The sequence below is a fragment of the Malania oleifera genome, chromosome 9, assembly GCF_029873635.1.
Source record: "Malania oleifera isolate guangnan ecotype guangnan chromosome 9, ASM2987363v1, whole genome shotgun sequence".
NCBI lineage: Eukaryota > Viridiplantae > Streptophyta > Magnoliopsida > Santalales > Ximeniaceae > Malania > Malania oleifera.
The window spans coordinates 66,728,339-66,741,088 of record NC_080425.1 but is presented as its reverse complement, the minus strand read 5'-3'; the positions used below and the strand labels follow the sequence as shown (position 1 = coordinate 66,741,088).

The 12,750-nt window shown below is 34.9% G+C and overlaps 1 protein-coding gene and 1 long non-coding RNA gene across 2 annotated transcripts; both read left to right on the top strand.

Moving 5' to 3' along the window:
• The first annotated feature begins 778 nt into the window (after positions 1-778).
• Positions 779-6,897, top strand: LOC131163729 (methylsterol monooxygenase 1-1-like). Its single transcript, XM_058120430.1, has 5 exons — positions 779-1,498; positions 1,928-2,250; positions 5,576-5,723; positions 5,823-5,855; positions 6,508-6,897. The coding sequence occupies exons 1-5, from the start codon at positions 1,169-1,171 to the stop codon at positions 6,586-6,588; spliced, it is 915 nt and encodes a 304-aa protein (XP_057976413.1). The 5' UTR covers positions 779-1,168; the 3' UTR covers positions 6,589-6,897.
• Positions 6,898-10,993: 4,096 nt separating this feature from the next.
• On the top strand, positions 10,994-12,750 carry LOC131163728 (uncharacterized). The gene is made up of 2 exons (XR_009139099.1): positions 10,994-11,561; positions 11,649-12,750. It is a non-coding gene; the product is annotated as an uncharacterized LOC131163728 (long non-coding RNA).

The window sequence follows — 12,750 nt, the reverse complement described above, 5'->3', positions numbered from 1 at the left end:
TGTCACCTTTTCCAAATTCAAACTTTCTTTACCCCATGTCAGAGTGGTAACCAAATTCTCATACGTGTTAGACGCAAGTAAGGAATCCTCTTAACCTTCCTTAAATATACATCTGAGACAACATATAAAGTTCCCACAAGTTTTTTCCTCCAAACCCCAACCATATTAACATCCCCTTATTCAAAATTTAAAATCTCTGCTGAGTGTCCAGAGCCAAATCGTCGACAGTTTCAGACAGAATGTATATTGTTTGAAATGCTGCTCCAAACCGTTAACGGTTAAAGCCTTACCGTCGACGGTTTCCCTTGCTATTGCTTGAGTTCTTTCATACTTTTCCCTTTGTATATGCTTTCTACTCAATATGCGAGTCACATATCGCAACAAAACTTATATTTTAGTAACATCTGATTTAGAGAGAGAAAAATATAATAGAAAATGAGTTTCCTTCTCATTTTCTTTCCTTTCATTTTTTCCATCAAAATCTTTGATCCAAATGAACCCATAAAAAATCATGTTATACACTAATGAATATTTGAGTCTCGTGACAAAAAATAATAAATATACTTGATATACGAGGACCAATATATTTTGTCAAGCGTAAACTAGACCTTCAATCTAATCAAAGAACATTATCGGTTTGATATATCAATTAAAATTCTAATAAATAGCCTAAAATAGTGTTTAGGAGCAGACTTTAAATGTTATATATAAATTTGTACAAAATTTAAAATAAATTCAACCTAATACATATCAAATTTTTTCTCAAACCAAATGCTGGTTAAATATGTCTTTTTTTTTTCTTCCCTGCTGACAACTGTACTCTATTTGAAAATGACAAAAAAAGTTCACAAAACAAACACGTCACAAAGTGACCGATTACTCCCACCCGGCTCCTCTGTGTGTTGTGTATAAATCAGCGCAGGCCACTGAAATGAAGTTGCGTGATGCCACAGCCCTCTCCTTCTTCAGTTCTGGATTAGAAAATCACATGTTTCGCACTCTCTACACTGTGGGCCTTTGCTCTATGTCGTTTGTTTGAGGCAGACTCCCCTGCCTCTCTGTTTTCCCGCATATTTTATAACAACCCGACCCTGTTTTCTTGCGCCGACTCTTCCTCCTCTGTTCCTTTCCTCCGCCGCACTCCGCCGTCGCGGGGCGATTATCGCCAATGTTGCCCTACCAGACCCTGTCGGAGGCGGAGGCGGCCCTCGGACGGCCTCTCACCTTCGCCGAAACGCTGTGGTTCAACTACTCTGCTCGCAAGTCTGATTACTTTCTCTACTGTCACAACATCCTATTCTTGTTCCTCGTCTTCTCCGTCGTCCCTCTCCCTCTGGTTTTCATGGAGCTCTGGCGATCTTGGAGAGTAGATAGGTACAAGATTCAGCCTAAAGTGAGGTTGTCGTTTGCCGAAATGGTCAGGTGCTACAGGGATGTCATGCTCATGTTCTTTCTCGTCGTGGGTCCTCTTCAGCTTGTCTCGCACCATTCCATCAAGGTACTATTCCTGTGTGGGTTTTGTCGGAGTTTGAAACTCTGAAATGGGATTTTCTGGGTTCTCAAATTTGGGTGTTGGATTTGTCCGCGGAATGTTTGATAATGTTCTGATTTTTTGGAAATGTGATACCGGCGGCATTGAATTTGGGTGTTCCATTTACGCGAGAGTATTTGCCTTTTTTTTTTTTTTTTGAATTTATAGGGGTAAGATCTGAATGCGTAGAATTTTTATGATGGTCATTTTGTGCGTTGTAATAGTGAAATTTTGGGAAGGGGATTTGCAGGGCTTTTGAATTTTGGGAGACAATTTTTGTGTATGACTACAAACTTTTGAATTATAGTGGGTCTAATCATTACAAATCGTTGAATTTATGAATTGAGTTCTTTGGAGCTTTCAACTCAAGGAGCGGTTTCTTTTGTTTGTTCACAGTTTATTGAGATTAGGTCAGGCTTGCCTTTGCCGTCTGGTTGGGAGATTCTAATGCAGTTGGCTGTGTACTTTGTGGTTGAGGATTATACGAACTATTGGATCCATAGATTTCTGCATAACAAGTGGGGTTACGAAAAGATTCATCGGGTTCACCATGAGTACACGGCCCCGTTTGCATTTGCAGCACCATATGCGCATTGGGCTGAGATTTTGATCCTTGGTATTCCATCTTTTCTTGGGCCAGCGATGGTTCCTGGGCACATGATCACCTTCTGGCTGTGGATTGCTCTACGGCAGATTGAAGCAATTGATACGCACAGTGGGTACGCATGCTATACCCCTCCGATTTGTCAAATGTTCTTTTCTTCTTTAGCTGATAATGAAGTGATCAATGATTGCTACCTGTTAGACACAGTAGGCTCTATAAGGGGTTTCTTCATCCATTTTTCTTTTTCCTTATTATTATTATTTTTTTAAATTTCTTTCTTTTCATTTTTTCCTCTTTTTGTAATTGGTGGCTGCCATTAGAGTGTCTCAGTCAGAACATAATTTAGTGCTGCATTCCTGCTTCCATGTCACGTACGTTGATTTGATTACTGTGCACTTTATTTGCCATAAATTTAGATTTTTTTTTCCAGTATTTTAAGGTTTATATCTGAGACAGAATTATGTTGTAGTTTTGGCTTTAGTCTTATGTGTCTCTGCATCTGGATGCAGTGTAAATTGCTGCATTACTCGCCATGGAATCTAGTAGCAGGGTGTAGGAGCTCGAACTCTTTGCTCCAAGTTATTTGGCTCAAGCATGCCTGCTGGGTGGGGTGAGGCAGGCTTTGCCTGCGGTTAATGCCCATGTGTACCCGTGCATGGGCACACACTCACCATTGATGGGGACACTGGGGCACCACTCTCTCTCTTAAATGTTCTTCATATAGATGATACCCAAAAAAAAAAAAAAATTGGAAAGAAAAAAACCTTCTGGTTTACTTGATCAAGTAGAAGTTGATATATTAGTCAAGTAGATCTTACAACGTCTCACTAAGTTGAAGTGTACTTGAATATTTCTTCAAGGTATTACTGAAGGAATCATTGGTGGAGAAATGCATACACATGGAGTTTTTGCCCCCATCACATGTTAGTTTCAATTCATTCCAGCACTTGGTTTTTCAAGGTAACAAAGTCAACTGCTGTACATTGTCTCTCCCCCCGCCCCCTCTCTCTCTCTCTCTCTCTGTGAGGGTGCTTGTGGACTAGGCGAGAGGTTGTAAGCTAAGTTAAAATTGCCAACCATTACTTATCTGTTACCCTCTAAATTGTGACGCCAAACCATGTACCTAGTTAATTGCCATGATCTTCTACACTATGGAAAAGATTGAAACCAATTCTACGTCTGCAATCATTAATCTGGAAAAGAACTTTGATGTGACAAAATTTAATGAAGACAAAAAGGCTAAACAACAGTGTCATCAGGTTACAGTTACTTATTGACCACAAAGCTGAAAATATATTTCTATTATTAATATTTTATGAAAAATGTAAGTGATGTTATTTTATTTTAGGGTATTTGAATTTTTTGGAATGGTGACCGGCGAATGGGTTTCTACCATGATAATTTTGGGGATTCTTGTGCATCCATTATGTTATGCTGTTTTTTTCTGGTCGAATGCTTTCTTGTGGCTTTATTGCATTTCCCCTTCATGTTTTTGGCTACTTGGAATCTATCATATTAACCAAAGTTGCAGAGACTCCATTTTATGAGTGAAAAGAAATTTTAAAAAATTTTTTTTTTATGTCCCCAGATAACATTTTTGGAGTTAACGAAGCCTAATTTGACTCTATCATATATCTATTTGGTTCGGACATGCATATCAGAAGAGAATCTAGTTAGTGATATGCATAAAGCGATGTTGTTCGAAAGAACTTTTGATTTTGACTCTTCACAAAGGCACCCCTATGTGATAGGTGGTGTCTTTGCAGGTCCTCAGTGGGATGGAGTAGGGTAGAGAAAATCAAAAGGTGTGTAGCAATGTTGAGTTAGAATGAGCAATGCTTGGTGTGGGAAATGGAGGAGTGAGACCTTGATTTAAACTTCAGTTGGCTAACGTTGAGAGTTGCCCTTGTTATAATATCTTATTTCATTATTTATGGATTAATCAAAAGATAATTTACAATGCTTTGCTCGACATGTCTGAAATTGATGTGGCTTTTGCTAATGAAGATATTGGTGACTTGAATCTGATGGTTTTGAAGTAAGTTGAATTAGGACTTGAAATGTGGAATTAACAACATAGGAATGCCTAGGGGAGTATAGTGCTTCTATTTTCAAATCACATGATTTACAAGTCTCTTTTGAATCATAGAGCCATGCAAATGAACTATTAAGCTTGATACAAGGATGGTCTACGATATTGGCTGATAAATCACATTAATGCTTTCTATGGGCTTGCTATGTTGTGGAACGCCAACCTATTTGTATCCAGCTGTACTGACATATTATTCCACAAAAGAAAATTACAATAACTAAATTTTTGATAATTGGCCATTATATTTCAAAATGATTCTATGACATTTTGAATGACCATGTAAGCTGAATGTATAGCCAACCGTGCTTAGTCAGATTTAAGGCTTGGTTTTTTATGTAGTTGACTTGATGTGCATTGGATGAATAGATGATGCATAAAGCCTTGGTAGGTTAAGGATGGGATATTTTTCAGAGATCATAAGGTCTTTTCTTCTTTAATAGAATGAGATCATAAGTTCTTAACAGTCAATATGAGTATTGGATGTATTAACTATGAAACAGCTTAAAAGACCAAATTAATCTAAATTTTGCTCTGGATATGTTAGGTGGGTAGGCTTCAAATGAGTGGAGTGAATTGCACGTTTTTTCAATATTAGTTCAGTACTGATTTATTCAAGAAGTTGGTCATGTTGGTGATAGACCTTGGTTAAGTTTAGAATTTACTTAAAAAAAGGTTGTTCATGTTAATTGTAATTTTTTTTTCTTTAATAACCTTTCTTTTTTCTTTTTTAAAGGTAAAGGTGAATATGATGACTTGTGACCTGTCTCTTTTTATCCTCATATAAGAGAAGGAAATGTGTCCAACAGAAATGCTATTCTGTTGAAAATAGTCTTGCCAAGAGTTGCCATTGGGTTGGATGTGGCAATGAAGAGAAGCACTTATGAAACTTTTTTGTTTATTAATTTCTATCTTTGGGCATACACTTTTTTGTTTATCATCATCTATAGATTTATTATATTGTTTTTCACATGAGATTTGGCATTGATCTACTTATTATTTTTGTGCAAAACTTCAAAGTATTTTTTCTTTAAATAAAAAATTATACTTTCTTTCTACTGTTCAAGGCCTAAATACATTAAAAAAAAAAAAAATCGTATCACTGCCTGAACCAAGCTCAGAGCAGTGCATTCTTTATAAAAAAAATTTCTGATGTTTTTTAAGCTTTTCCATGACTTTTCCTTATCCCCTCTGTCATTTTTTTTTTGTTTGTCAATAATGTTAAAACCGCATTCCTCTTCTTTCTTTCTGTTCCCATGCTGGTCATTTATCCTTGTTTTCTTTCTTCCTTGCTAAAAATTTCAGTATTGATGCATTTGGAGCATGTTGTGTAACTTGTGTTGTCATGCAGGTATGACTTTCCATGGAGTCCCACAAAATACATCCCATTTTATGGTGGTGCAGAATACCATGATTACCATCACTATGTTGGAGGACAAAGCCAGAGCAACTTTGCATCGGTGTTCACCTATTGTGATTATATTTATGGAACTGACAAGGTTATTATGCAATTATTATTAATTGTTTTCCTAGTTCCAGCTTGGTATTAGGTCAGATTGATTAAACATTCATGTTGCTTCTTTGATTTCTCTCTCCAGGGCTATCGGTATCACAAGAAAATCCTTAGGAAGGTAAAATCCTAGCACTCTGTGTTTTCACTCAATTCTTCAAATTTTGACTGTATGATGGAAACTTAGTTAAAATTTGTATGTTGTGTATGGGTGCATGAATTTGGGGCTGTGTGAACTTGATATTGTGTGAATTTAGAGAAATTTCAATAAAAAATAATTATATGGAATTTTATTGAAATTCTCATATTGTTTTTGGGATTATGGATTTCAAGCCTCAGATTTGAATTTATGTGGATTTAGACAAAATTTAGTATAAATTTGTATTGCATTTAATTGAAATTCACACAATTCCAAATCCATGTTCCCAAGCACAAGCACAATGTCAAATTGAGAGTGCTAAATCTGTATTCCCTAGTGCCTTGTGCATGTCTATGGTGGCAAACGAAAATGAATTTGGAGCCACTGTTAAATATGGGAAATGTCCTATTAAGGCATTGGATTCCTCACCCCTTCCTCGTGCCCACTTTTGGTTAAAGCTCCTTTCTACTTCTCAGTAGGACAAACTGAATTGTTATTCCCAATTTCTCATGTTGACCATGCTTTCCTTTTACCTTGCCATTCTTTCTGCACAATTTATAGTATGGCACTGATGCAGCCACTTCCCAACCATGTTTTTGCTACTTTCTGACCTCAACCTCTTGATGTCATTCAGCTGAATGAGGGCACGAACAGCAGTGGTGGACAAAATGAAGGTTTATACAAAATCCCAGCACAGGATCTCAAATCTGACTAGTTGTGGAAACTTTGGAAGGCTTCTCTTGAGCAACTCTCTTCCTGTATGCTTCTCATCAATGACAACTCTGAAACCTCAGAATTCTAGTTGAGTCATCCATTTCTTAGTATTCTAGTCTGTGAGAGTATAAATTTTTAGTTTTTCTGGCGTTATTTAACTGAAGGCTTTGCCAATTGTTATTTTGTCTTTCGTGTAGTATGAGGTAGGGTTTTGAATCTTCAGCCTTGAGATTTGAAAAGCCCCAAGCTTTTGATTTTTGGGACCCTGTATTCAAACCAAAATTTTATGAATTGGGATCTTGGCATGTGATTTTGGTGTGGACAGCATACTCACTAGAGCTGGCTACCATGCATATTCAGGTAGCCTTTTTGGTTTTTCAGAGTGCAGAGGAAAAAGTTAGGGCCATTTTCAAGTTTTCAGATAATTACAAAAAAAATATATTGTGATCTAGTTTTCCACTATTTATATAACAAATTTAGAAAACAATAAAAAATGTCTGCTTTTTTTAATTTATACAAATTTTGAAAACTTGAAAATATAGTTGCATTTTCTTATAATTATTTAGAAAATTGGATGGGAAAAATGACATTGTTCCTCACTAGTGAACGAAGCTTTAATTTTTTTTTCTATTTTTTTCCCTTCATATGTTGAGTAATAAAATAAACAATCTTCATCAAAGAACTGGTAAATCGACTCTTGGTTTTTGTTATGACATAGTTAGCAGAAGTCTTTTGACATTTATGACTCGTTTGGTTTGAAGAATAGTTATTTTAAGATGGTGTATAGTGATAATTTTAATAAGGTGAGCAATACCTATTCCTCGTGTGTTTCTTGTTATTTCATTTAACTCGTATTAAGATAAGAATAGATATTCTGATGGTGAGACATAAAAAAGTTCCACATTTTTATTTACTTGATTGAAACAATTTAATTTTTTTCTTATAAGTAATTGTAGTTATGCTAATCTACTCTTAGCAATAAACATTCCACCAACCAAACATAAGGTTGGATTACTTTAATTTAGAAAATTGAATAGGGTGAAAATGTGATATATTGTATAGCAGAACTTAATGCATAATTATTTAGAGCAAAATGAAAATTATACGAGAAATAAAGCAATTATTTTCATCTTTATGCATCGAACATAACATAATATTTTGCGAAGTATTGTTATAAGACAAATGACATGTTGAAGTTACGATTTTAAGTAATGTAAAATATAATAAGGATAAACATTGTCATAGTAATTTTTAAGAACAATAACTTCCCTTTAACTTGTTAGAGCATTGTCTGTATAATGCTTGTTACTTTTATAAGGAAATTTCAAAATTCATCAATACTAAGCCTAGAATTGACATTTTAAAAGTTAAAAAATTGCTATAAAATTGACCAATTAAACGTTGTTAACTAAAGAACACAACCAAAATATCCATTAATTTTATCCTTAGCTGGCTAGCAGGAAATTACATAGATTTCAAGAACCAGCGAAGAATGTATTATGTGCAAGGGAGAATCAATTGACGCAAGACATTAAGAAGTTAAAATTTTCCTCACGAGAAAACTTAGAGTGACATTTTTAGAAATAAAATGTTCGTATTATTGTAAGATTTTGAGAGATATATATACAGTTATTGTATTTTTTTTTTTGAAAAAAAAGAACCTTCTCTCTATTCATTTAGAATAAACTAAAGGGCTTGGATAGTTATAATCGTTTTAAATGAGAAGTGCAAAGGACTTTTTAAGAGTGCAGGAGAGAAATGTTGCAGCCCCTGCTGCTACATAATGAGCGACCATTATTGGTGGGGTTTCAAATTTGTAGGCCTTCACGGGGAAAAATAGGGATGCATATTTTGAGAATGGTTGAGGCTATGTGTTGGGGAAAAATGGTGGTGATGGTGCCAAACGTCCATGAATGTGTTGTTGGATCAATAAGTTCTACCATCATCTTGAAAATGTGGGAGTGTTGACTTCTAACTTTGGTTTTAAGTGAGGGCGAAAATCAAGAATCCAGGGTTACGTAAAATTCCAAAAAAATATATACATGATTAATGTAACAATTCTAAAATAAAAAAATTTTTTAATTAATTAATTAATAATTAATAATAATATAATATAATATAATAATATTTTAATATATATATATATATATATATATATATATATATATGTAAAGGATGGACGATGAAGCTTTCTCATCCATCTTCAAATTGATTATCAAATCCCCTGCAGTCTCTCTCTCTCTCTCTCTCAATTTCTCTTCCATTTCTCTATGAAATTGAAAAACGAACACCATTTCTAGATCCCAATTCCACTCTTCAATGTTTTAATCGAAAAAATTTCGCCTTTTGCACGCCGTAGGCATCACTTCAGAGCTAGTGTAAGTGGGCTAAATTTTATTAGGTTTTATTTTAAAATATGTCTGATTTAAATTGATTATTTTTATTTTTATTATATTTATATGTTTGAATTAAATTATACTACGGGGATCTGATCATATTTGGGTTTTTCAAAATATATTGGTGATTATATTTAAATTTGGAGAATTAATCATACCCGCGTTTTTATTTAAATCTGCTGAATATAAATATATATAAAAATTTCACAGGCAAGTTATGGAATTATGATTATTATATAAATTGTGTGACATGAGTTTATTTTATTTTATTGTATAATTGAGTAAGTTTGAATTTTATAGTGTTATATTTATTATGTGGTTGATTGGAAATAAGGATGAGGATTATTACAAATTTTATGTTTGGAAAATGATGAGATTTATTTACAAATTGTTTAGTGAGAATAATGATGAGATTATGATAATCTTTTTATTGCATATATTATATTTGTATGTTTTAAGAACCCTGATGGTTCGAATATAGTGAATGTTCGGTATCGTAACTACAGAGGAATATGAGTGTAGTCACACTGTTGTGAAAGTGTTGACGGTGGATAGTCGATTTGGCCTGAGTAGGGTTGTTCACACCTGTTTCCGAATCAGGATGTGATAGGTAAATCATACTTATAGAAATAATATTTTGATTTACCTTTGATCGGCCAACCAAGTTAAGTCCAGTTTTCAAACCGCACAACCCGGTCATGAGGGTTAAACATAATACGCATAGGCCAAAAGGGAATCTTTTAGACATATTTATATATTTATGTAATCATGGCCATTTATTAGACTTAAATTATGATTTGAAGGAAAGTATATTTAATTTTACATAATTGATACACAATTATTCAAATGCAGTTTTCATTAAAGTAAAATTATTAAATGCATTTTTATACTGAGACGTGTTTCAATCCATTATTATCTTATATTTCAGATACCTTGAGGAGCATAACCGAAATCAGAGTAGTGTAATGGAAGCGTGGGTGGGATAGAAGAGTTATTTAGAATATATATTAAATTAGTTATGTTTATATTGTTTTAGAATTTTTAAGGATGTTAATTTTGATATTTGAGGTATTGTCGTAATAAAGGTTTCTAATACTTTGGTATAAATAAATTTGAGGTCTTCCGTTGTATAAAGTTGTTTGCACCTCCGGGTCACTACAGGTTATCTCAAATATGAATGGAATTTCCACTTCTAATTAAGTTGGTAACTTCATTCTTGACCTATTGAAGGTTTCCAAAAATATCCTTCCATGCTTTAGATGGTGTAGATAGGCAAGAAGAAGCCTAGACGTTTGAATATGGGAAGTAGATGGATTTATTGAGTTTACACCAAAAGGCAATTTGGGGTGGAGATGAGTCACCAAATTTGTTTGTCTAGTTGGGCTTTATTGAAAAGGGGGTGCTCTAGAAATCCAAGACCCACTGATGAAATATTTTTACAAAGAGACCCCCATTTATTAAAGTGAGTCAAATTTGATTTATCCCTCTTTCTTTTCTGTAACTAAATTTATTATCTAAGGTTTTGCAGATTTTCAATGGGAATTTATAGTAATTCATGGGAAAGACCGAAATTTGGAATTGGCGGATTTGATGAGAATAGATCTTGCAACTTGTGACATGAGTTTGTTGTGCTCGGATTCCCGATTTCTGGAGATTTTATCTTCCACACCATGGAACGATTGTCCTCTTCTATCTAGGATGATGTTCTTAACACCTAAATATTTTTTAGTGTCTCCAATCTTATGGATTTTGCTCCGCCAAGATTTTTGCAAGAGTTTTTGGCATGTTAGAACTAAATTGACATGAATATTTATTGAAATCTTTAGTATTTTTATATTATATTAATATGTATTTTTGTGTGGATGTGTCCCTATGATTATAAAAAGTATTAAAGTTGTTAGTTTGTTTATTATTAGTTTAGTTGTTAATTTGTTAGTTGTTGATTCAGTTGCATTTTTCATTTTATATATTAGTATAAATACCACTGTAAACTCAACTTCTTTGCTCTCTCTCTCTCTCTCTCTCTCTCTCTCTCTCTCTCTCTCTCTCTCTCTCTCGCATCAGCTGCTCCTGTGATCCTCATCTTCGCAATCAATGCTGCCTTCTTCCTCTCTAGCTTATTCTTTCTTATAAAAAAAAAAAAAAAAACTCTAAGAATTGGGGTGCTAGCGGGACCTAGAAACATCTAAGCTTTCATTCTCTCTCTCTCTCTCTCTCTCTCGCATCAGCTGCTCCTGTGATCCTCATCTTCGCAATCAATGCTGCCTTCTTCCTCTCTAGCTTATTCTTTCTTATAAAAAAAAAAAAAAAAACTCTAAGAATCGGGGTGCTAGCGGGACCTAGAAACATCTAAGCTTTCATTCTCTCTCGCTCTACAAGTGAGATTCTTTGTCTAGATTGACATGGGCGCTCTTCATTTGCGGTTTTTGCTATGAGGTTCTGCGGACAAGCTGCAAATGAAGATCATTGACTCTCCATTGGTGTTCTTGCTTCTCGTTTTCATCTTTTCCACTACGATTTCAGCTTTTTTCTTCTCCTGTTCGTGGACAGAGTACAGATTCTCTCAAGTTTATCTTAGGTGAGCAGAATTTCCTTCTCTGTCAAATGAAGTTGCAATTTGTTAAAATTAAGCCGCCCAGCGAATCCTTCATGGCTTTGGCTGCAGAGGAGGAGACAACTTGCTCCCAAAATGGAGAAGAGTCGCAGAACAACAAATTAAGTAGAAAAAAAAAAAAACCATTACTCACCGAGGACGACGGTGTTTCTTGGAGCTGAGTTTGCAAATCTTGGTCGTTTCTCTAGCATTCAAAGAACAAGTAAGCTGTTCTTGCAATCAAGATTCATGGGTTCGTTTAAGATCAGGATCACTCCTTGGATTTTCTGTTTTTCTGATTCTTGCTTCCACATATTTTTTTTTTTGTTTCTCCCATATTCTGCTATGAAATTTTGGGAATTTTTTTTTAGTATGGTTCCATTTCAAAGAATTTACCCGTGTGTGCTCCAAGTGTTCAAAAAAATGATACAAAAGAGTTGGTGATTCACAATGGAACTTGAGTTTTCTATGGCATTTTTCTTCTATGGCAATTGCTGATTGTTCTCCAAGTGTTCGAAAGAATGACACAAAGGAGCTGCTCGTGGCAGTGAAGCCACCACCGATCTGGTCTTGGTCACTGGTGGTGAAGCCAATAGTTACCGATGCGGCAAAGAAGAAGCCGATAGTAGCAACAAAAGCAAAGTCTGCAAAGGCATCAAAAGAGACAGGAGAAGGCTCTAGCCAAAACAAAGAAGGCCAAAGCTGCTAAAAACCAAAACCTGCAACAAAGCCAAAAGTTGTGGCAAAGCCAAAGACGAAGCCAAAGGACAAGCCGGTTAAAGAATTAAGAATCTCAACCAAGACTTCATCGGGGAAAGAAAGTTGCAACTTCGAAGCCTGCTACAAAGAAAGCACTGGCTAAGGCAACTTCTTCAAAGAGTGCGAAACCAAAGAGTGTGAAATTTTTTATAAAAAAAAATCTGTAAATTTGCTGATCTTTGTGGTTGTATTTGGCGTTGCAATCAGATTTTGATGCGTTATGTTTGTTTGTTTTTTTTTTTTTTTACCGCAAGATGGAGATGTTAAATCTTTGTTCCCCATCTCCATCATAAAAAGGGCAATGGGCATTTCAACCCTTACCTATACTAGCTCTGAGGAGAGTTTTTCTAGCGAGATCCGCTCTTTTGGCTGTCTTATTAGACATTCTAAATCACACCCCGTTTTGATTATATTC

Bases quoted from the DNA above. Each gene is read 5' to 3' on its own strand.
- LOC131163729 (XM_058120430.1), top strand. From the start codon at position 1,169: ATGTTGCCCTACCAGACCCTGTCGGAGGCGGAGGCGGCCCTCGGACGG. The intron at 1,499-1,927 runs GTACTATTCCTG...GTTTGTTCACAG, and splicing joins TCTCGCACCATTCCATCAAG to TTTATTGAGATTAGGTCAGG. The intron at 2,251-5,575 runs GTACGCATGCTA...GTTGTCATGCAG, and splicing joins GCAATTGATACGCACAGTGG to GTATGACTTTCCATGGAGTC.